This window comes from Grus americana, chromosome 5 (assembly GCF_028858705.1).
Source record: "Grus americana isolate bGruAme1 chromosome 5, bGruAme1.mat, whole genome shotgun sequence".
NCBI lineage: Eukaryota > Metazoa > Chordata > Aves > Gruiformes > Gruidae > Grus > Grus americana.
This window is the reverse complement of record NC_072856.1, coordinates 45,392,833-45,418,644: the sequence shown is the minus strand read 5'-3', so window position 1 is coordinate 45,418,644 and position 25,812 is coordinate 45,392,833. Positions and strand designations below refer to the sequence as shown.

General features: G+C 42.0%; 1 protein-coding gene across 3 annotated transcripts in view; it reads right to left on the bottom strand.

Annotated features, from left to right (window-relative positions):
* The window catches only part of TTLL5 (tubulin tyrosine ligase like 5), a 150,404-nt gene that overhangs the window by 109,930 nt on the left and 14,662 nt on the right, over positions 1-25,812 (bottom strand). For all 3 annotated transcript variants that reach the window (XM_054827980.1, XM_054827979.1, XM_054827981.1), the window contains 6 exons: positions 14,756-14,857; positions 14,537-14,628; positions 12,354-12,461; positions 2,884-2,965; positions 1,293-1,354; positions 269-360 (listed from right to left, as the gene is read on the bottom strand). In XM_054827980.1, coding sequence (XP_054683955.1) covers positions 269-360; positions 1,293-1,354; positions 2,884-2,965; positions 12,354-12,461; positions 14,537-14,628; positions 14,756-14,857 — 538 coding nt within the window. The remainder of the gene's footprint in view (positions 1-268; positions 361-1,292; positions 1,355-2,883; positions 2,966-12,353; positions 12,462-14,536; positions 14,629-14,755; positions 14,858-25,812) is intronic.

Sequence of the window (25,812 nt, the reverse complement as noted above, 5' to 3'; positions counted from 1 at the left end):
GAACTAATGGGAAAGAAGCCTTAAATTTCAAGTGCAAAAAGCTCCTTCTGCCCAGGAGGTAGTCTTGGAGACATTCATAAAGCTCTAGGGTTCTGGAAGCTTGTCCACAACAAAACAGAAGTGGCCGAACAGCCCATAGCTGCACCCCCAAGTCTCTTGTGTAGTTATGCTAGAAATCCAGATACCTTCACTCATTCACTGGTCTCTCACTCATGAGCCAAATTCAATGAGAATGACAAGCCTGCTCTGGCTTGTTGAAGTCACTTACCTGCAGCTTCTGGTATGGATTTCTCCTGACAGATTCAGATGAATGATAAACGGCTCGGCTTGACCGCTGGCCTGGATCCTGGCACACAAAGCCTATGGGCATCAGGAGCCACATGAGAACTTTAAGACAGGCAAACCCTGAAATATAAATCTACCATTCCTGTTAATATCAGACTATACACAACTTTCCTGTCCCTGCCCTTGCCTAAGGACCAAAAAAGATGCTTTTCTTTTTCATACCTTGCTTTGTTTAATCCTAAACTGTACATTGCATTGCATATTTTGAATAAAACTGGAACTTGCTTCAAAACCAAGTACTTAAATAGTAAGACGGGTTACTGAATGGCAGCATAGAGATAGGTTCCATTTCTTAAACAGCTGAGCAGGCTTACCTGATGACAATTCTCCCTCTTTTAATAGTAGGGGTAAGTTGCATCAAGTAACTGAACCAAGATGTACTAGGGATGCCTAAAAGGTGCTGTGCACTAGATAGTCATGCAGCTTTCACAATCACGACTCCACTTCTAACATAGCCTAACCAGAGCCCACACATTCAATCTAAAATAATGCATGAATACTGATTCTGAGGGCTAAATAGAAGTCACCTGCTAAAGAGAAAGAATAGTAGCTTCAAATTCTTCACTGTGAGGGTGGTGAGGCACTGGAACAGGTTGCCCAGAGAAGTAATAGATGCCCCCTCCCTGGCAGTGTTCAAGGCCAGGTTGGATGGGGCTCTGGGCAACCTGGTCTAGTGGAGGATGTCCCTGCCCATGCCCTTCCAACCCAAACCATTCTAGGATTCTATGAAATACCAAACTAGGGATTCTTAATACCACCTAAGCATCACAAACAGCCAGATTATTCTGAAGTTGAAGTGTCCATATATAACTTCCCAGTGCTAAATACAGTTGCTCTCTAACTAGAGTTCTCCTCTATTATACTCATCTAATAACATGCAGCTCATAAACCTACCTTTTATTGGGTTTAAATGAGGGAAGATTGAAGGAGCTTTTTGTTACACTCACCTACAAGAGTGAACATATCTGAGAGCATGCTAGCTTTGATCTTCAGGTCCAAAGGAGCATCACTATCCCCACATGCAACAGAGGACAAGAGGAATTACTTATCTGACATTAAATGAGAGGAATGCATCAATACCCAAGATACCTTCCAATATAGTTTCTCTGCATTGGTCCTTAACACAGACATAATGAACATGGGAGGAAGACTAGGTGATTTTTCACACACATAGGTAAAAATGAAACAGCAACAGACTAATCTGTTTCTGCTTATCCTTTTTCACAGCTTTCATGCAGCAATATACAGCCTTGCTTAAGCTCTGCTTGGCTGGAAACACTTTCCTTGAATGTATCTATGCTACATTTCATGGAGTAGATAGAGGTTGCTGTTGCAGAATTCTTAAAAACTACAGTTACCTATGCCTCTTCCACATAAAATCATAAAATCAGATGGGTTAGTTCTAATGGATGGGAACATATTATTAGGGTAGGTGATAGACATGAAGAGATCAGACAGTGGGGACAGATGAGAAGAATTCATAATTTTATCTGGTGGTGGGGAAAAAAAAAAAATTAATGAATACTGTTCAGATCAGATAGGCCAAGTTTGATTCCTTGGGAACAGAGAAACCAGCCATGTTCTACAGCACAATGATAGATGCAAACAGCTTGGACAAAGGAAATAGCATTCATAAAGCAGAGCAAAGGATGCAGATCTGAGTCAGAGTTTTAAGTAGTAAAGGATGCAAATAATTCAGTGTGTATGTATATGAGCACAAACCACCAAAACAGGAAATTAAATGTTGTGGAAACATTCTAGTTGCACTTGAAAACAAAATGGGTACTGTGGAAGCTAAGGTTATGAGCAGTGTGTGAAAAAATTCTATGCAGGATAAAGGAGGAGGAAAAAAAAAATCAAGGGGAAGTTAGCTATGACTATTCCAGGAACGTATAAATTAAAGCTTATTTATACCGTCGTAACTGAAATAGTACTCACAGTACTACAAAAGTGCATTGTGCATCTGTGCTCATGTAAAGTTAAACAGTAGTCCAGAAAACACACATAGTTGCAGATCTACAATAATAAATCCTCAAGTTTCATTGGAGTGGGAGGGTCAGCATAAGTTCCAAGACAATTCTCACTCCTTAGATTTTAGCTAAAGAGAGTACTAGACAAAAAAATTTGAGCCTAAGCATATATCTATGTACGCAAGTCAAGCATAATGCCTGAACTCTGCTTGGACTCCAAAATCTTCAAGTTTCTACTCAGCCAAGCAGACTGAAACCCCACACAATGGTCTGGAGAGTTTCAAAATTTGTCTGCGATGGGAGATTATGAAGTGTTAACAATGATGACGGACTGTGGAGAAGAAATAATTAAAAAGAAAATGGAATCCCAACTGGGTTCTTTCAAAACCTATTGCTGCAATAAGTTTGTTTATGCAAAGGGCAAAGCAAAGGACTATCCTCTCTGTTGATTAGCAGTGAAACAAATACTCTGCAGACATCATGAAATCATGCCCTTCTAGGACCAAGTTTCAAGTACAGCCATCTCTGGCAAGAGTACCAGCCTCATATTAAACCAGGAATCACTTACCAGGCCAATGATGGGGATAGGTTCACTTCCAACAGCCAGGGCTTGAGAGTGTCATCAATAAGGACATCAAAACCATACAGCTCTGAAAACACAGCGGACACGAAGTTTACCTTACTGCACGTTTCAATATTCAGGTAAGGTCCAACATTAGTCTGTATCAGGTCATTTCTATCTACATAATTTATGTTAAATCCATTGAACTCTCCAGGGCTGAACAAATAATATCATTCCACAAGCAGGAAATTTCACTTCCTCACAATCAAGATTAGATATATTGTTTGCGGGGAAAGAGGGAAGCAGAAAATGAGTCTTCAGAAAGCATTATATAGAAACATAAATTCTTTGCTGTCCACAAACTGCAGTTCATGCAAGATTCTACTACTTCTTTTCACACAGAATTGACACAAGCACAGTAGGTCCAATCTTCTACTTCCATTGGATCCTGGAAACAACAGAACTTCATTCTCCTTTTCACTTTTTAATCCCTATATTCATTGTTCCAGTCAGCTACAGAAAATCTTGCTTCTTTCAAGCATCAGCTTCTTTTCACTCATTCCTGCATGTTTTTCTGCAATATCCCCATGGGAGTACAAGAGTCTTCTCTTCAGCAGCTCCAGCTACATGGACAACCTCCCATAACTCTCTATCTTATTGACAGCTTGCCACTTCGCAGCAAACCACAATAGAAATATTTTTTTCCTTAGTTTCTAAAACATTCATAACATATTACATCTGCTAGATGTGTTCTGCTCTACACAGGTCAGATTGAAGCCAGTTTCCCATTCCAAGACTGATTTTACTATTTCACTCTATACACACGTTCTTTCTAGTTTGGAAAGAGTTGCAAGAAGGATGCTACACAAAAATGACTGTAAATCAGAAGTTGGCGTTAATGCAATTCCCTCTTCCAGCATTAAGAAATACAGTTAATGATCATCAGGGCAACTTATGCACATTTTTTCACAACACCGCAGAACAGGGTATTGGCAGAGAAAAAGGATTTCCATGGAATTAACCAGTTCCCTAGTGCCTGGAGTGAAAGCAGGAGAATTTCTTTGCCATGCCGCTTTCCTTGAATTCTGGCCTTGGCCTTTTGTCGCCTGCCTGACGTTGATGCTGGCTCCAGGGAGCTGGACTGCTTGACAAGATCTTCCTATGCAGACAGCTGTGCAAAAGCTCATGTAGCTTATAACGGGAAGGTAATGAGCTGGGGGGGGGGGACTTGGAAAGGGAGGAATGGCAGCAGAGTGAGTATTGCCTGCTCACTTTTCTAGACTGTGTAGCCAGACATTGAGTGGGAAGCAAAACAGCACAGAGTTAAGGAGTTGGTTCACTCCAAAGAAATGAGGCTGAATCTACATTTGGCTCTCTTGCTGCCCAGACGGGAAAGGCTGCAGTAGAGGGAAAAGGAGGAGGTGGGGATTATAACTGTAAACATTAGCAAAGCATTTTGACCAGGAGAAACTTCTGATGATTTTAATACATTATTTCAAAATACAGTCTCAGGTTTGGTGAAGACCTGTGACTCTTAATGGCATACCAAACTCCAGTGGCCAAGCAGCCCCATGCCCGAGGCACAGAAGCAACAAGTGGGCCTGTGGCAACTGCTGGTCTGCGACCTCACAGCCCCAGTCAGGAAGTTGAGCATTTTGTTTTGACTAGCTGATGCTTCTTTTGCTGCTGGCCATTCCCTCCCTCTGCCCCTCAAAGGACCTTCGCTAGTATTTTGGCTCCTCCAACTTTGTCCTCCTCTCCTACACTTTTCTCCCTTCCAAACCACTTGCTCTTTAAACCTCCCTCTTTCCCACCCAGTTACTCACTTATTCTGTCCACTTTTACAAATACACATGGGAAACCTCTTGACCTTAGCTAGCCCTGACCATGCTGCTGGTGCTTTATGTTCCTTTCTCTCGTGCCTACCTTGTTTATTAGGACAGTAAGCTCTTTGGGGTATCCCTGTTGACTCAATTCCATTGTTAAACATGGACATCTAATGCCATCTGCAATGCCTTAGGGCCTCCTAGGAAGGCTCCACTGCTGCTCCATATCGTCACAAGTCTCATGTATTCTAGGTCATATCTACAACCCCTAAACATATGTCTCTGCTACGTCAGGGCATCAATATCTATGTCCTGGCAACAAAATCAAGCCTCACAGGTTCCAACACAGGGCTTAGCACAAAGGGGTTCTCAAGTCTGCCTGAGATACTAGGGCACAAACAGAAGATAAATTACCTCTGGTTTCAACTATCCTAGAAGTATTTCCTTGGCCCTCTTCCACATTTAGAAAATGCACTACCTAGAGTAAACACAGAAGAAGTATCCTTTTTGCTGTGAAACTTCACTATCATTTGTAAAAATAAATACAATACATAGGCAGCACAAAGATGTAGAGTCATCTAAGCATAGCAAGATCAGAAGTGTATCCTCTGCAATTACCGACTTAAGCAAAACTGCCATTTCCCTCTGTAGAGAGAATAAAGAAAACAGAATGACTGAAAGAGAAACACACGCTTCAGGCTGTGGCTATGGTAGGTTTATGACAACCCACCTTGTACCACTATTCTTATTAAGGGAAGAATAGAAGAAACTAAGATATCAAGTTTCCACAGTGCCTTCCTTTGCTACGACAATTCACAAAAACATGTTTCACCCTTGCAGTTTGCTAAAGAGACTGGAATTATATCAGGAGGTACCAGCTGTTGCCAAGACTCAGCAGGAACAGCCTGCCTCTCCCCTCTGACCCCCCACAGAGAAGTCACTGCTGACTGAGCTTCCCATCCTCCCAAGAGAAGGGCTAGCTTCAGACTAAAGTCTAACAGCAACAGTTCAGCCAGAGATTTCTTTGCTAATGTCATTATTCAAGATTAAGAGGAAGGCTAGAGACATGGTCTCGAGCTTTTTGGTTCTGGTAAACTACCATGTATTCCAAGTTCGGCTTATAATCCCATCAAAGACTGCACTGGCACTCCCTTTTAGAAAAATATCCCCAAAGAATGTGCTATTCTCTGTAAGTCTAGAAACTAAGTCACAAGTGATAGCCTGGTAGCACAAACAATGTTTTCATGATTTTGCATAGAATGAATAAACTCAATTCTTAGAGGGTTGCTGTAATTCTGGTCTTTGTTTTCAGTTTGTTCCCTAGGGAAAAAGAAGCAGCTTTACTGCAAAGTACATATTCTGCAACTGAATGGAGGCAACCTAAGGTTATGAAGGGATGCACATACACTAAAAGCTGCATAGTATGCAACTCTTCTGCTTTTGCAATAAAACCTAATAGACTCATTTTAAGCAGGAGCATATTTACAGTCATTCTGAATGCAAGGAACTACACCTGTGTCACTGAAATTCAAGTCTTCCTTTTTTCCTTCCTACTTTTTCTGTGTTTTATATAAAGGTAACCTGCAGACCATACTTATAGACAACATGTATCAAGGAGCTTCAGTTAGAAAAGTTAACTGCTACAATTTCATCCAAAGCAGTAACCAGTCAGTGCAAAGAAGAAAAACTTTGTATAGTGATGGATGTACTGCTTTGTTGATCATATTGCCAAATCTGAGGCTTCAGAGACTACATAGTATTTTGTAAATAAACTCCATCACTTTATCTAGTGATGGTACAGTACCTGCCTCAACTCTGGTAGAACACATCTTAACAGCTATGGGGACATGAGCAAATCTACATCTTGGTGGCTATCACAGTCAGGTCCCAAATCATTCCTGTTACTCTTTAAAAGGACAGCATGACAGTTTAGGCTTTGATAAGCAAAAGGTCACACTGCATCATATCAAATAACAGAACAGAAGCTTCTACTCCGGACACCAAAGGTTTTGGGGAAAGTACTGGTCCTGTAGTCTTGTGTGGGAATTTGCCTTGCACTCCAAATAAAACAGCTTAACTCTCTTTTTTAGAAAGCTTTATTTTAACAGACAAAGGCTTTATCTCTCAGTGTTGTTGCAGGAAAGCACCCAACAAGAAAGGACAGAATTATTCCACATGCTGGTGTTCTTGTCTACTTGGAGATGCAGCCTGCACCTGTCACAGAGTTTGTCATACTAGCTTGGCCAAATATGTAAGTACCTCACTTAGAGGCACTTTCTCCACAATAGGTAACCGGAGGAAGTCCATCACTTAGAAGATGACTTCTCAACCTTTTTTCCTTCTACCGAAGCCTGAAGGACACTTAGTCATTCCCATTAAAAGTCTTCAGAAGTGGATTAAGTTTAGGGTGCCTACATAGAATCATAGAATATCTGAAATTGGAAGGGACCCATAAGGATTATCAAGTCCAACTCCCTGCTTCTCACAGGACTACTTAGAACTAAATCATGTGATCGTCCAGATGCTCCTTGAACTCTGACAGGGTTGGAGCCATGACCACTTCCTTGAAGAGCCTGTTCCAGTGACTGACCACCCTCTCAGTGAAGAGCCTTCTCCTAACATCCAATCTGAGCTTCCCCTGAGGCAGCTTCATTCCATTTCCTTGTGTCCTTTCACTGGTCACCAGAGAGAGGAGATCAGCACCTCCCCCTCTACTGCCCCCCTTGAGGAAGTTGTAGACTGCCATGAGGTCACTTCTCAGCCTTCTCTTCCCCAAGCTGAGTGACCTCAGCTGCTCCTCATAAGTCTTGCCCTCAATATCATTCACCATCTTGGTTGCTCTTCTACATAAACCACTACTTTCTTTGGTGAAGAGAAGATAACAGTTGGACTCATCACCAAAATCAGACTGAGAATCATCCTTCTAGTCTAAAGTCAGAAAAGCTAATAAAGCCATCTTTAAGGCTAACATCAAAGAACGGGAGTCTTGGTGCAAACTGGGGTGCCTTTATAATCCTAATCTTACAGGGTAAATAATTTATCACCCATGAAGGAGAAAGTTCTTCAACTCAGCATGTGAGATCATAGTAAGCAAAGATTATTAACATCCCAATAATGACCTTTGGGCATCACAACTTCCCTTTTGTCACTGAGGAACAGAAGAGTAGATCTGCTGCTACTTGTTCTTCAACAAACTTAGGTGGCCAAATTAAGAAAATGTAGTAGCAGGTAGATCAAAATAAAAACCAGCTGACTCCATAGATACATGGGTACATGAGGTAAAGGACAAAGAGAACAAGTTTCCTGACTTCATTGGCCCAAGTTCTTCCAATTTCAAGCTCTTAACTCAAACAACTTTAGCCCCAAGCAAACTAGGAGACAAGAATAACCTGGTGTTCCTCACTTCCATGTTCTCATTTATCTGCTAAAGATCCTAATGTCGCTACAAGAACCAATGCCAGTAGAAGATGGAATGAGAAACCAGGGTTGATTCAGACTTTGGTAACACAAGTCCACTGATAAATTGACAATGCTGGTCATTTCTTTATGGCTGTTTTTGGAAGAGTTAATTCATCCTCCCCAGCACCCTGAGAAAGAAAACTGGTGCTACCAAGCTGAGAAGAGCTTCCTAAAGAAACCAGAGAGCTTCTGCAGCAACAGGGACCCTGACTTTCAGGTGAGCTCTGGGTGCTAAATCAACAACAATCAGTTAGGTACCATTTAGAGCTATGAAGTGACAAGGAAAACAGTGCAGGGATAGACCCCTACTCCTACAGGAGCTATCACTAGAAGACCTATCCCTTGAACTCATTTTACCCTTCAGGCTCAGCTGACAGTTTTGTTAAATTCTGAAGATAATGTTATATTACAAAACCTACCTTGGCACATTGGATCATCAAAAGACCTGTCCTGAAAGGTAAAGGGGTCCTGAATCTGCTGGTAGACAGAGGACTAAGGACAACCTTTTTCAGATTCAAAATGGCATCTTTACGTACTGGCTTTAAAGCAAAGACTGAGAGTAAGGGTATAAAAATAGAATGGATTAAGCTTTGCAAAAAAAAAAAAAAAAAAAAAAAAAAAAAAAAAGGTAAGCATAGGGAATACCTGTTCTGCTTTTCCTTGACATGTCATCTATGAAACCAGAAAAAGGTATAGGATATGTGTATGGTATACGTATGGCTGACCTAAGTCTCTAAGCAGGGACTCACCTATACTTATGTCAAGCAAGTCTGCACAGAAGTTCCTTAAGAATCTCAAATTTTAGTGTCCCGCAAAATTCATTATGGAGCAGCCCAACACTATTCAATACTACAAAAGGCTACCATTCCCCCAAACAGGTCAACTGCTGCTACTAAGAGAATTAAATGCTCATGAAGAACAGCAACACAGATGGTTGAGAACTGGTGATTAGACAGAAATGAAGACTTTTTAAGCATTTAGCTCCAATTCAGCACCACTCAAGTAGTACAATAGTTTACTGTTTGCTCTGTACCATCTTCATGTAGATGTGATTAGAAGCATAAGCCTGGCCAATTCAGCCTTAGGATACAGGAGCAGCTAAGTAGGAAACTCACTGCTTTGGAGGGATCAACATGCCTATTATCCTATCCTGCCCTGCCTTCTTGATTGCAGAAGAGCTCAATTGTGTCACCATTGGGTTGACTAGAGCTGGGAATGAAACAGGGGACTTAAATCTGTTGCTTCTTCAGGCTCACGTTTCAGTGAGTACAGAAAATGGTGCTACACTGGATGCTGGCAAAAATACGTGCAACACCCTCTTGTCCTTCATTTCATCCCCTATTAAACCATCCTATAGAGAGATTTTTCAGACTGTCTGAAAGCAGGCCTCACTGCCTTCTCTAGCCTATCCAGAAGTGATTACTCCAGGAGGGAGAACAATGCAGTCTTTAATCAGCTTGGGCATATGTATCCCTATCGTACCTCCCACTCACACACTGAGAAGTCATGTCCCTCAAAGTCAGTGCAAAATCTAGTTTCTCTTAAAGAAGGTTCCAGAGGCATCCAACAACTCATCTGATGACCAGCTTCAGGACAATGCAGTAGTTCAGAGTCCTGCAGCATGCCCTCACCTGGAGCTACTGGTTAAGACATTTTTTACTTGCAGCTTAATTTTACATGAGGAATTATTAGCTAGTCATAAAGAAGAAAATAGAGGCTTGAGATCACATTATTAGTAACAATGCATGAACAAGGCTGCAACAAAATCATGTACTACTAAGACTACTTTCTGTGACACACTTCAGAAGAACAAAACTACTGAGCATCCCAAGTCCTCTGAGAACTGATTATTACTAGAATGTAGTAAACAGCTCACATGACATGGCCAAAAGGGGACTCACTACAATCTTTCCAGCAACTGTCAGCAGGACTCCATTTTGACATTAGAAAAAGAATCATCCTGACCTACCACTCTCACTTCCTAGGCAAGCACGGGTAGCTGGAACCATACAGACTGTCTCACCAGTATTATTCTAGGACTTGAAGAAGCCATCAATAGAGTCTCTTCCCTTAAATCCAGAAAACAAGTATATTACATAAAAAAAAAATTTACTTGGGAAAGGAATGAAACACGACAGTAGTGCTAAGCTGTTAGAAAAATAAATCAGGCAACCTAATCTAGACAAATAAGTACTTGTGATTTAATTTTTAGCAAAGTGGTGGCAATTGTGCTGAAGTCCTATTCCCTAGAACAGCATTACAAAGACTAGAGGAGAATACACATTGTGTTAGTCATATTTTTCTAGAAGCTTTCCAAACAAGGCCTACCTCTGTATCAGAATGTCAGATACAGATTTCTGAAGTCTGAGATACTTTTCAAATGATTGGTCCTTTTCAGGACACACATGCAGTTTCATTGTTCACAACCCAGAATGGAAAAAAAAAAAAAATAAAAAGGCTCTTGGGAACCTCTGCATGCTGCCTTGAAATCTTCATTCCCAGTTTTCTCCCTCATGTTAACAGCTATGAATTCAGCCATTCTGAGCATTTCCAGCTAGAAAAACTGCCTTTTTTACAATAGGTTTAAAAGTGGCACAACTAAAGAGTGTCAGAACAAGACTCATGGATGAAGAATGAGCCATACAGTATGACAAGGGCAGTTCAAATCCTTGGGACAAGGACCACCACTTAATTGTGGGGGAAGGTGGCAGAAAGTACTGAGCTCTGGAAATGCCTCAGGCTCCCTTGGGAAGCAGTATGGCTCCTACTTAAGCTCTCTTTCCTGGGAAGCTCTTAATTTATGTTTACGCTGAAATAAATGGAACAAAACAGTTTATTTGTGGGGGAGCATCTGAGAGGGTGGTTAGTGCAGCCCTGGGGAGGCAGCAGGAAGTGGGATAACCTCAGAGCCAGGCCCAGCAGAAAGTACATGAGGAACATTAGTTTCCACATACACAGCTCAGAGGAATCTAGAGACACAACTAAAGGAGGAAAAGGGAAATGCAAAAAGAGGCAGTTAAAGTTTTTTTGGTGTGCTTTTTTTTTTTATCCAGTTGTTGATATTTCTAGAGTAGCTGATAAACTGCTACTTCACTAAAACTATTACCTAACTCAAATTCCCATGTACGCCAAGGTTCTCCAACTTTGAACAAAGGCATCAGTCAGGAGAAGCTAAGGCCAGAGAGGGTAGCTAGCTTGGCAGGTAACTAAACAACATATCAGCCATCGCTTCTCCTTGATTCTTGACTGTCACATTACCCCCGAATATCCAAAGATGACAGCATTTATGTTAGAGTGTTGAAAGCTGCAGAATTGTTAATACCCAAGTGCAAGGCAAGGACCACACAAATGGATTTACCTGTCACAGATAGTTTAAATATAAGTCCCAATACCTAAACACAGGATAGCTTAAGCCAAGCTTGGTCTTTGGTTTAAGCACTGACTGAGACTAATTCTAGACTCATTTCCCCTTCCCCAAGACTCCATCTTCGTGCATGTATCCACATGAGCAAAGGGCAGCTAAGAGCAGGAGGAGGCCTCTTTAGGGAAGGCTGGGAAGCAGCCACTGGAAAGCAGGAGAAGGCACACTGTGGTACCAGCCGCTGCTTTCTGGACCTTGTCCCAGCATCTGCTGCCAGCGAGTTCTCAAATCCCTTTGCCAGCACATAGTTCTGCATCCAGCTTCTGCCAGAAATAAACTTTGACGCCACCATGCGGTACTCTCTTACAAGCACAAGCCCAGACACATTACCACCACCACCACTCCAGCCACTGCATTACACGTTCCTCCCTAGTCCTCAGATGCACGTAGGACAATAATTCAGAACTACATTGGGCTAGATGGTTCAACAGAAAATATTAAATGCTCTAAAGGGATGTTTAATCATCCACAGCCATCCTTTGCAAGGGCATTAGTGGGTCAGTAACTTCAACTTTCCAGCACTACCCCAGATCCCTTTCAAGTCCCTTTTCATCATCCCATTTTCTAGCATGACATCCTGATTAACTACAGTGGCACAGGGGCAACTGTGATTCAGTGTCCCCTCTCCTCACAGAGGGCTATACGAAGACAAAAAACAGTATCCACCTTCCTTTGCAATAGGGAATGCACATTTCTTTGTAGCATCAGTAATCTGGAAGTTTCAAACAGTACACAAAAGCCAATAAACAAAGATGCCCCCAGTGCCTTACCAAAGCAGCTGCCACGATGTGAAAGAAAAGTTTTACAAGCTGTGGCAATGGCCAGCTCAGCAGAAACTACAGTCTTGATAATCAGGTCCTCCACGTTGGCCATCAGCGCTGCAAGGAGGGGGAAGAGAAAAAAAAAAAAAGGAAAAAGTAGATTGTGAAGTAGCACACAGTATCTAGAAAAGCATGACAATATGCATATGGACAGATACCTTTGTGAATCAAAGCACGTGAGAGCTTATGGATGACAAAGCAATGATTTTGGGAAATCCATGCAAGCGTAAGTATATAGATACATGCATAAGTATCCTAGTGCAAAAATACTGACAAATGAGAATGATGAAAGTGAGTATATGTACAGTGCAAGTAAGTAGAAACATGTGGCAAGCACATCAGCACAAGTCAGCTGGAGTCTGATCTTCGCCCACTCAGAGTATTAGGAAGGATTAAAGAGTGCGTTAGTGAGATAAGCCCTTAAACTACAGAGAATAAGCCATAGCCACTGAGATACAAAATTTTTTCTTGTGGACTTTTAAGAGATAACTGTTCTGTGATGTTGCACCTTCCTCTAAAGCAGCTGTTCCCATACCATGATTCACAAATCATTTCAAAATTATATGACTGGTGACAGCTCCCAGTCCTGCTGACCTATAGATAATCTCCAGTTTCAGTAAGGAAGCTCTCTCCAGCTCCTGTATGAGCCTGTTAACAGAGCTCAGGAACAGGAATCTGAGCTGACAGAGGCAATAAAAGATGCACATTAGATGTAGACATGGATTCTACACTGGGCTTGGGATGAGTCATGCAATAGAAAGAATACCACACTTAGTTTCAAGGACAAGCAATAGAGAAGTGAGAGGAGGAGGGAATGAATGAACACTAGTCCTAGTCTGAAAAGCTAGTAGGGATGATAGGACAGCCTTCCCCACCCCTCAAAGGAAGCACAAGCAAACATGCAAGACCTCCAGCAAACGCAGAGAGACATTTGGTAATCCCTGTCCCAAAGAACATCTAGTACAAACCACTTGACTAGAGAGTTTGATTTAGGCCTACAATTACTATTTCTCATGTTCAGATGATGACATGCAGGGACCTGAATAATTACAGAGGAGCATGCAAGCAAATTGAAATGTGAACTTCTGTGCCAAAAGACAACTAAGTGGAAGCAACACAGCATGCGAATGTCTAAGTGCACATAAACATCCCAGAGCACCAAAATCTTGCCAGCACAGACAAGGCCAGCACTTTCCAGCCAGCATTCTGCCTCCCTATAACTAGGACCAAATGCATCAGAGAAAGGTGCAAGAAGCCTTGTAATGGATAGTTAGAGAAACCTGCTTGCATTGCTCAGCAGTTTACTTGATAATTAAGAGTGTATGTTTTATACTTTAGGTTGGGGTGTGGAAATCTATCAATATAAATAACTATGTGTACACAGGTTACTGAAAACATATGGTGCAAGTGATTGGACAGCCATGCACGCATATGATGGGGAGAAAGTCTACTTCCACCTGAAAGCCAGATTCAAACCCCTTCCTCCAACATCTAAGTGTTCCCTGGCAACATTTGCAATATGGGCATGGCTGCTATCAGTAGTGTTACTGATGCCTCAGTATCACAGGTAATTTATCCCTTAAAGGATATACCTGGATTCTGCTCTGCAGATGTATTTACTCCCAGCAGACCTGGCAAAGGTGTGGAAGAGGGAGCTATTTTATATGAAACACAGACTGAAATGAAAACACCCAGCAAAAACCTGAGCCATGGAAAGATGACACCACATCCAAGAGTCATTCAAACTGGCACAGTTCTCCAGAGGTTGGTCACTCATCAGACTGAACAGGCCATGGGAGCAGTAGAGGGAGGGAAGCTTTTAGAAGGAATGGAATGACCTTAAGAAACGGGAAATGTAGGTAAAATATTAAGAAACACACCCTGAGAAAGTCTCAGAATATTATTTGCAAAAAGGAGGGGGTAGGCCTCATCTCTGGGGATAGGACTCATCCCTGGGGATAGAGAATAAATGCACAGCTCTAGTGAGTAAGCTGTAAGGAACAATGCTTCCCTCCACCCTGCTATGGTGCTAAATGGGACTCACTGGGGCTCTTCCCTGACTTCTATAGGATTCGCACTAGTGAGATGATTAAGATCCAAAAAAGGAATAAAAGAACAAGATCTGTACTGACCTGCAGTGTCTCTCCCCTCTTGTTTTAAGTACCTCAGCATTGCACTCATGCTCCACTTGTTTCCATAATCCTCTACTTCAGGATCATCACAGCTAAAAATAAATGAAAGAAGCAAGTTGACACTGCTGGCCTACCTTTATGGACTTGCACCAGCCTTATACCAACTTGGGTAAATTGACCCAACCTCTAGAGATCAAGTTCCATTTTCCAGCCAAGTACCTGACATAATCTCCACTCTTCTTGTTGACACTGTAGTTGGTTAGATGCATGAACTGGTTTTTAATGTTCTTGGATGTCTGGTCATACCTCACTGTTGCAAACCTGTAAAGAGGGATAAAGATTCACAGTATTTCTTGAACAAGTGACATGCTTACTAAATATGACCTACTACACAACATGCTGAATGGTCACTCAACAGCAGCTAGGGAGAGAATGCACGTAATGCAACTTCACCAAATGCAACTTCTCCTCATGAAAAATACGGCTTATTCTCAAGGGCCACATTCAAGTGCATTTAGTCTCTTTTTTCAGTGTCTTGGAGCAGGAAGCTCCATTTGTTCTCCTGGGATTTTTCACAGCCTAACAGCGTGCCTGGCACATTTTTTCCTTGACTGCTTAGACTTCTGGTCCTTGGGCATTCTGGCCAACTAGGCCACTTCGCTTTAGACAGTCAGTGTCACAGTCCCTTCAATTTCACAATAGGCCCTACCATGAGTACGTAAGATCCGCTGGTGCTGGGAAACACACACATTCAGAGCAATCATACTACATATGCATACCACAGTCAATATTTCCTAAAGTCTCAGACAAGCACAGCTCAGTTCTTGTGTATTCCAAGGATGCCTTAGGAAAGGCTGAGAGCGGGAACAGATATCTGCCACCAACAACTACACAGCCTCCAACTGCCAATCCTCTTTCTCAAGAGGCATCCAGGAAACCAAGCACGGCCTGCAGGCCAGACCAATTTGTCCAATAAGGCAGCATCTGCTCCAGGTTGCTGTCATTCTCAGGGACCACACAACTCTTCCATATCTCAAAGAGGTAACCTAGCCGTGTACAAGGAAAGGGACTGTAGAGAAGATCACAATCAGGAGCTAAACACTGCTACAAGCTTATCTAGTTTCCATAAGGACCCTGTTACAGCCAACAATACCACAGTTAAATCAGCCCATTTATTATGGAAACAGTGGTAACCTCCTGATTAAAAGGCATTACCTGTACTGTAACCACACACCCCATCACCATTCTCTTAGCCATACGCTACCATCACTACCGTGATGTTTGTGTTGAAATGAATCAAAGAATTGATCCAACTAAAAAACAGCCCAGGATTTTGGTTTGTAATGTGTTTGATGGTTGTTTTTTTTTTTTTTTGATTTTGTGTTGAGGGGGAGGCAGAGGGAACAGAAAGAGAGAGAAAGAAAGAAGGGTGCAAAAGGACGAAGTAGATCAGCTCCCGGATCCAGCTACAAAGTTGTAACTTGATAAGCTCTGTTTTCCTCCCCTTTCCAGTGGCCACACAGACTTAAGCTATCCATACTCTCTTTCCTCAGCTATCCACCTTCATTTTACCTGCACAATACCAGCATAGGAGTGCCTGTCCTGCACAGCAAGCCATCTAAAACCAGCCTTTTTTGCTAAGCTATTTATCAAATCAGATGAGTTCACTGCACGGGTACAGAAATTTTTGTGGTGACACAATACAATGGACACCACAAGCCCCTGAATGAGCATAGGAATACAGGACAAAATTGCACTTTAAGCAATTTAAATAGTAATCTTATCAATAGCACACCTCTTTAAGAAGTTGAATGAATGCTGAAACAATGTAAGCTTCTGGGGGAGGGAAAGGAGCTTCCTGCAACCAACTGCTGGTACAGGTGCCCATGCTATCCCTCTATTCCAGTCTTCCCTGTGCAGCCAGAGGGGAACTGATCATATACCTGTGCCAGAAAAGGAAAGGGTCAACACAAGAATGGGAACAGCAGTCAGGAAGAATGCAGGGCTGTTTCTCTTGATAGCCACGTCAATTCAAAGCGTTTAAAAGGACATCTTGTGCAACAGTTGCTTTCTAAAGGTGTAGTTGCATGATCAGCCTTTGTCAGTCTAAGGATGCACTGCAGCTCATCACCTGCTCGGTTGCACACTCCAACGACTCTACTTGATCTACTCCACAAATTACATAGCCACAAGCAGGACAGATCACTTCACAGATCTGACTGAACAGCCACTTGAGCAAAAACAGAAATATATAAATTAACTTTCAATCAGATGCAGGTACCTCTTTCAGACATAACCAAGGAGAGTGTTAGGATGCAGAGTCAGGACAGGAGGAGGACAGTGCCTCCATTTTAGGAACAAGCCACAAAACAACTGAAAAAAACCCCAGAACATTAAGCAGAGAATACTACTATTTGTGGCAACATTTGCCAAATTCTACATCCAGACAAGAACACATCATCAGGTTAAATATAATGTAATAGAATAGTTCCAGTTGGAAGGGACCTAGAATAATCATCTAGTCCAACTGCAATCATTTCCTTATTCTGCATATAATCAATTCCTGTTTCAATATATTTTAGGCCTCAGACTTCGCAGAAAAATAAATAAAAGATTGAGGGCGGAATACAGAGCATCTGGTTGGCAGAGTGACCAGTATGAGCCACTGGTAACCAATACAGCTCATAACAGCAAGCATGTTCTAGTTCAAAAAACAAAACAAAAAATCAACAACAGAAAAAACACCTTCTTCACTCTGACCATCCATCCTCCTATACTGCAATAGCTTAAGATGCCAATGCCCCAAAAGAGATAAAGGGGAGTAAGAAAGGGTAGAGGGAAAGTCAGACATATGCTATCCCAAGAAACCCTGGCAAGAGGGAAAGAAAGTACCAAGGAGAGCAGGGTTAGTTGCAAGAAAAGGCAAGTAGATTTGGGTGAAGCCTCAAGGCAGGAAAAGGAGGCAGTGCTCAGGAAAAATGGAGAATAGAGAGACACTAAGAAGAATTTGGAGCATCTGGCTGTGCAATGAAGTTAGTGTCCAGAAAAGAATGCATCCCCAATTTGCTTTTTTAGTAGTCATCTCTCTTCGTCCTTCCCCTATTATTTTCTGTAGTTTAGAAGAAGCAGAACTATACAAGGACATCTAACAAGCTACACACACACACAAAAATTTCCTTCCTTTAGAAAGAATGGCCAAAAAAAAGATCTCATTTCTCAGTGAAAATGAAGCCACTATTGCCCTCACTTGATAGCCATTTTGAGAAATACCTCTCTCCCCGCAAAAGCTATACCAGCAAATCCATGAAGATGCTCATCAGGTTAAATCTATCCTTAAGTACACAGGTGGGAGCAGGAAAAAAGACAAAAAACTCCGCTGTAACTAACTTTAAGTGGCAAGGTTAAAAAAGTGAAAAAGATTTTGCACCATATTTTTCTGAGCTTTAACTACATATGAAGTCAGAACAGCTGGCAACAGAAAAGAGTTTGGAAGTTTGGATCCCCTTTCCACATATTTCCACAGCTTAAAAGTATTTGAATTTCTTTTCAGTTTAACTGTAAGTTTCCTGGATTTAGCACTTCTGTTCTGAAAATAGTGACAACAGCTCTATCATATATTTTGTTCTTAATTATGATTTCATCATCTCCACCTTAATCATTTATTGCCAGCATAATGAAAGCATTTGTTGATAATACGCTTTCAGCCAGATCCTGGAAGATACTGAGTACAAGCAACAAGCTATTTCAAAGTCATGGATCCCTCGATAGTTTGAAGCAGAGGGCAATTAGGTTCACCATGCTTATCAGCTTCTTATTTTTAATTATGCACATAATCAGAAATATGAACATATGAACCCCTGGCAAACATAGACAATACTTCTAAACAACAGTACTTTACCTTGCAAATGCTTGCATTAGCTTCCTTCTACAAAGACAGTCCTTAATAATTAGGTGGTCTGAGCTCCATGCCCATAGAATTTACATTTCCATGGGAACTGATTATTCAGAAGGGATTTCAATATGTTTTAGAGCTCTCAGTACACAAACTTGCTCTTCTACTAGGATGCTGTCATCTTAAGGGATATCATGGGCCAGTTCAGCAATGCATCAAAAAGATTACAAAACATTAAATGACTCAAATCTACTACCAAAAAAACCCTAAACTTTAAACAACAGAATGAAGTGCCAGCTTAATACATTCTCCAAGAGCTGGTCTGACAGCCTTACTAGCCTCATGCTAAGTGCAAGCCTGCAAATGGAAAATCCAAGTTATTTCTAGAGCCTCTATCAATAGCCTCTGGATGTTAGAACAGCAATAGATCACAAGGATAACGCTGCAATAGCCCACATCCTTTGTGCTTGCTTGCCATGGAAGAGCATTACTACCACTGAAATACCAGCCACGATTACCTTTGGTACTCTATAGTTCTACAGTTTTTCATACTATACTTCACTGTATCTTTCTTCCACTGTAGTAACAAGGCTACTCATCTGCACACTTGTTCTCTCCAGGAAAGAGAAGAGACTTGCATGCTACAGAATGTCTTGCTTGAACAGAAGTTTACAGGTTATTTTTAGAGACGCCAAGCTCACAGGAACAGGCCTTACAGTAAGAGTGGAAAGGAGGAAAACTTCAATGCTTGTAAAATCTTCTAGGTGTTAATCTGAGATTAGAATAAGCTCTTGAGAAATCTTAAAATCTTTGAGACGACGATTTCATTTCAGAGTCCCGCTCTTTTCCAACTTCATTTCCGGGCCCCGCTCTTTTCCAATTTCTGACCCTGCTCTTTTCCAATTTCTGTCCGCTTCTAAGAATAGAATATTTGTCACCTAAAAGATAAGGGCCAAGATCCTAAAAGTAATTTAGAAACTATATGGTAAGGTGACACAGAAAATTAAGGGTGAGCCTGATGTTTTCCCAGTAACACAATTTACCACAAGCACATGCTGCAACATTCTGCACGAGCTATTTTCCTAAGCACTAAAGGCTTCTTGCCCAGGTATCTCATATTGCTATAACCCAGCCAAAGAGTGATGAAGGCACAAATAACTGAGGCCAGGTCACCATCTGCCAGGATAGCACTGTTTCCTAGCCAAAACATTACTCGTGGATGCTGCTATGTGGGCGCCTGCAATCAGCCAGGAATCCAAGAGTACTCCTAAACTGGAGGCTGGACTGTCCACATGCGGAGGTGCATCTTCAGCCAAAGGAGACTATTTTATCAAGTGAAACTCTATGAAATGCTATCTTCTGCTTACTAACACCACCTCTTTCTTGCTCTGCTTCAAGCAACTCTTATTTTCCCCTACTGTGATCTGATCCTGTCCAAGTTCCGGACTATTCCATAGGCTTTGCAATGCAGAGACCCAACACACTTAACACTACTGTGTATTACTGGTAGTTAAGTTTGTGTGGTCTGAATGGTTCAACAACTTTGAATTCTTACACAGAGTTTTCCTGTACAACTTGTCAAGTGGAAAGAAAAAAAAAAAATCTAGGAACAGGTGAAATTTTCTACTTCGGTGCATTCTTTTGATCCTACCTCATCTAAACCAGCAGTAGTTCTTGTTAGCAATGTGAAATATTATAGAGGTAATCAAGAAAGGAATAGATGTCTGTTCTGTATCCACCATGAGAAGGATACCAACTCTGTTTTGACTTGAATTCAGATTTGCTTTCTCTATAATGCAGGTTCTAACCACAAGTTTTCAAAGTTGAATTTCTCTTGTGTTGACTGAACTTCACAAGCCAATGCACTTTGGGGGGATTGGGAGAGTGACAGGCAGAGGATGCAGGAGGAATGACCCCCTATCACAGCATTAACTTGGGTCACCTCTGTGATATGTATTACACAAAGATAATATAGCTCACAGCAGCAAGGACATAGGAAGCACCTTCCCTGCCTTGATGTTATGTACTGCTTGTATTCACTGTCTAAATTGAACAACGAGTCATCTCAAAGATATTCACTTTCATTAACTCGTTTCCCTGGCCTTACTGCACTCTCAGTCTCTAAAACATCCTCCCCTTCTAATGAATCTTGTCCCTTTAAAACCTGAGGAAAGGTATAAGTTAAGAAAATTAAGACACCTACTAATATGATATACAAAAGATTAGATTCCAAAAGCCTCTAAACAGAAATGTGGAAGAGCTTCTACCCCAAAACTACAGCTGGAAGTAGGAAAGGTTAAACCTAAGTTGACTGCACACTGTTTAGTTTCACACAAACTGCTGCCAGCAATACAGCCTCCCAGGCAGAAGTAGCATCAATTGTATTGTGAACAGCCCTGGCAGAATCCCTCCCTTTAGCTGCAGCTTCTCTTTCCTCAGCAGGACAGAGGAGATGCTCTTCATTTCTGAATTTGAAACTCAGAATAGAGAGGTGACACTTGCACATTCAATCATTCTGACACACCTGCCCATGTCTCAGCTGGTCACAGCCAAGTCACACAGGCGCACGCCAGCTCGGATGAAGGCAACAACCAATTCCCTTTACCAGCAACTACACACTGCTACAGAGCTCACCTTCATCAACAGCACACTTGCTTTCCCTCTGGCTGCACTTCCTCTCAGAGCAGAGAGGGGGAAAGAGCAAGCAAAAGCAAGCAGTAGGGTGGCAATAGCAGCAGCAGGAACAGAAAAAAAATCAAGGGATAAATCCTTGCTAATTCCTTCAGACTCCAGAAGTACTCTCAACTTCCAGACTAACAGTACATCACCTAGAGGCATCCCAGCTTTCTGCCTCCCTGCCATGCTTCAGACTTCCTCTGTTAAAAGTCACCTTTGACATTCAGATACTGACAGATTACTGTCCTCCCTCCCCATCTTGTAAGACGTCACCATAAGCCTAATAAGCAAGCATAAGCTCCACCTTCAATAGGCCACCTACTCCACAAGTGACATGCAGCACTTTTCCCTTTTGACCTAGCAAGCTACAAAACATGTCATAGAGCCCACACTTATCTCTAGAAATCCCCAAATACACCACACCACAACTTGGATTGGCCCCCAACAACCTACTATTTTACTGTCACACATTCAGGCGGGACACTACCCGAGGGGATGTACACTGCTCTTTGCCTTATCCCCAGCATTACTTCAGGAAATGGTAAACTTTACCACAAGGTAAAGTTTGTCATATGCAAGTCATTTTGGAAATAAGTAAACTGGATCATTAAATATTTACATAAGATGTTACATGGTTTTGCATGAAACTTGGCAGCTCTGGAATGCTTATTTGAGGCATCTAGCCAGGGCCTGGAAAAGGAGGAGGAGAAGAGAAAAGACCCTGGAGTAGGAAGAAGGAAAGAATAGTTAATCCCTTTTCTCTCAAACAAGTGCTACAGAAAAAGCACACATGATAGTCTTTTCCATGACTGCACACAGAGTTCCTGCCTAAATGTCCTGGAAATAACCAGTGTAATGTTTCTATAAGCACGCTCCTCACATTTTATGCTTGGAGTCACTTTCTCAGTCCCTCTTCCATCCCCTCCCCATGCATTAGACTTTGGCTTCCCTGTTAGTCTATTAACTGCTGTTTTGTTTAGGGAACTAAGGCCACACAGAAAGCTGTTTGCACCATTCAATTCTCTTTACAGTTCCCGTGAACTGCTTTTAAAATCAAGATGAAAAGAAACAAGACGCCCTAAGGAAATTGTTCAATGGACTAGAACTGGTAGAGCAGAACTACAGATATTTTGATTTTTAACACTATGAAGGTCTGGACTCCAAAATGCCACCTGGGACCCAGTTCCTTTGCAGTACAGGACAGAAAACAGAAGCCTAGAGACCATCACAATGGCCCTATCTCCAACATGAATATTTTCTGGCATCCACCTGATATGTCAGTAAGCAACTGAGTACAAATAGGAGCCAAAGCTTGTAAGGTAATTATTAAACATAAAAAGGAGCTTTGGTGACATCTCTACGATGACAGTTTCTCTATCCAAAGGTGGATAAAATTATTCAAACAGTTCTTTGTTAAAGAACAAGATCCAGGAGCAGATGGCTGCGGGCGGGGGGGGGAGACTTATTTTTCTTTTTTATCTTTTCGTAACAAATTTTCAAGTTTTCAACTTATGCACTGCCATTAACAGGATTTTGAACCTATGGAGCATAAGCAACACCATGAGGGTGACTGAGCACTGGCACAGGTTGCCCAGATAGGTTGTGGAGTCTCCCTCCTTGGTGACATTCAAAAGCCATCTGGACATGGTCCCTGGGCAACTGGCTCTAGGTGGCCCTGCTTGAGCAGGGGGGTTGAACCGGATGATCTCCAGAGGTCCCTTCCAACCTCAGCCACTCTGTGATTTGGTGAACCTCTGCTATTCTGTTTCTCACATCCTCTGGTTTCTCATTGTGCAGACTGTCACCAAGAGTTGCCCAGCCTCACTGATTCTTTAGTACACTGACCCTGTCTGTTAAGCACAGCAGTAGGGTCATGTAGTTATACCCAGAGACCCACTATACCTGGGTAGACTACACTCTGCTACCTAAAGACAGACTCAAAGCACTGTGGGGGGGAGGTAATTTGAGGAACATGAAAGATGAGGAGGGGTCTATCAAAAATAAATTTGCTAGTTAGTATTTAGCCACCTTTCCTTCAGAATTTCCTAAAATATGCCATCAGGAAGACAGGTTGCTGAAGCTAGCAAGACACACTTCTTTTTTGTGATCTGCTATGTCAATATTATAACTATACCACTGCAAGATATACAAATATTGCTATATTGCTCAAGGAGCTATTTTTCCACTCCTTTTTTTAAACAACTCTTTCAAACAAAATAGCAGTTTTGATGAAGTTCAAGTAGATTGTTCAAAATGAAACCCGTGTCCAAGGACCCGAACTAAGGGCCACATCCTATACCACAGACAAGTGTCTAGCTACTTGCTATGATTTAACAAAGGGCATCACTAGGCCATGACAAATATATATAGTAAAAAATACAAAAAATATTTATATTACATATATAAAAAAATATATAGTAGGCTTCCTTGCAGCTTTCAGACAGTAGCAGCCTGAGGCCAAACTACCCCATTTTACAGAAAAAAATTCAAGGTAAAAACCTATAGTCTAAATATCAGGTAACGAGTGTCTGTATAGGCAGTAAATTTCTATTAAAAGACATATATAGACAGATCAATCTTCCCCCCCCCCCCTCAGTGACTCAAACCCTGCTTATCTTAATTAAAAAGCAAGGAAGTAGCAGAAGGTCTCCTGGCTCGATGCACTATCCACTAGTCCAAAGTCCAGTGGCGATGTCTAGTGAAAAACACTGCTCCACAGCTTCTGTGCAAGGCGATGTCTACTGAAGCGGCTGTAGTCTGATCCCAGGTGTCCATGCAGAAGCGGGTTAGGCTCCCTAGGAAGCGGAGGCCTGCCAGGCAGGGGTTACTGCAAGGGGGATGGGGCTGCTGCAGCCAGCTCTGGCCTAAGCACAGCCTGTGAGGTAATGTGAATTCCTTGGCTCCAAGCAAGCACCTGAATTCTTTGGAAACCACAGGAATCCAGCACAGAAAAGGTAAATATCCCAGCAGAGCCAGTGCTAATTAGGAAGCCAGGCTACCGAAGGAAGGGGCATTGCGAGGTTGAGGGGGGTGAGCTCAGGCAGCAGGATGGCAGCCACTGTGAAGCCCGGCTGTCTACCCCACCCTTACAGGAACTCACATCCCTCCAGAAAGTCTCCCCCAGCTGCTGCTCCTTGGGCCCTTTGCAAGAACATTTGGTTTTCAGCTCAGTTTTGCCTTTTTTTCTTTTAAAACTATTTTGCAAACTCAATGTAAATCTGACTAAGAAGTTCCTGCTGGGCTAAGACCTTTCCAGCCATTCAGGCTCAGAAATAAGGCTGCCTAAGCCTGGTAGTTTAGGCAAAGAAGTAGGCTATAAAAAAGTCTCCCCAAAACAAGGAGCCATTTCACTATGAATTTCCCACACCATGTGTCAAGTACCCATTATGTCTGCAGGCACCAAGCAAGACAGGAGCCACCAGGCTCCCTGCTGTCCCACGAGGAGGTATACAGAAGGAGAGAAAGTCAGACAGCAGAGAGAGGCAGGCGTCCTCAGTTGGCAGCACGGAGAAGGCTCGCAAACAGCACAAGCTATTCCTGGTCCCATGTCCTCTTCTGTACTTCAGACACAAGTCAGGCTTGTTATTCTCTCCTTGCATGGATGCCCTTCCAAAAATTAGCATAAGCCACAAATTCAAGTTGACTGTAAGAGCAGCCTTAGGACTTCCACATAACTGGGCTTGGTGAGTCACCTTCAAAAGCATGTCAAAGTTTGTAATTAAGGCTGTAGCTTACTAACAACGCACCTCTTATTCGTACTAGGATATAACACGTATGACAATAAATATATTCTATCACATATCTTGGATGTGTCAGATAAATAAAACTACCTAGATTTTTAATATATGATCACATGACTGAGCTACACCCTCAGGCAAACCTGGACCAAGCTTGCCGAGACTATCTCATTCTCCAAACCTATACCTTCAATGCAAAGGTCCCAGCTACAGCTCTCCAGGCTGTGAATCACAGATGGCCAATCTAGATGATAATTGTTTCCAGCACCAAGTTACCAAATATCTGCCAATGTAACAGATGTACAGCAGCACACTATCTACATTTTTTTAAAAATATGTACTAGAGAAGTGTTCAATGCCACATTTTTCAATCCAACAGACAAGAATCTTAAGTCACCCAGTGCTGCTTTATGCCTTAAGCACAGCTTCAGTCTTGTTTCAAGCCTCAAGAAAGAGGAAAAAAAACAAACCACAAACCCACCCCACTCCCTCCAAACAGATCACTGAACATTCCCAAACAAATTTATTAGCAGCGTTTCATTCTAGAGGTAGACTAAGCCCTAAATATGAAAGAGGAGGTTTGATAGAGTTTGAGGGAGGCAAGAAAGGTAGTATTGTAATGAAAGATGAAAACATAAAGCACATTCACTGATACCATTCTTAGTAACTCTCCAGAAGTCTGATACCTGACTCTGCTGACCTAAGGTTCTGTCCCTACTAAATACAGCTTATTCCACAGGGAGTGGGGTGGAAGTAGCTACAGAAGGAACCTGCTCAACATCAGCACTTCCTAAGTTCTACTTAATATTCTTTCAGGGGATAAACAAAACAAAAAAAAGGGTTGAGGTTACTATCTTCCTGAAAAATTGCATTAAAAAAAAAAAAAAAAAGAGAGAGAAAAAACTTTGGCCAGGGCAAACCAACAGTTATTCAGTACTTCCAGCACAAATCAAGCAACAATAGCTGAAGGC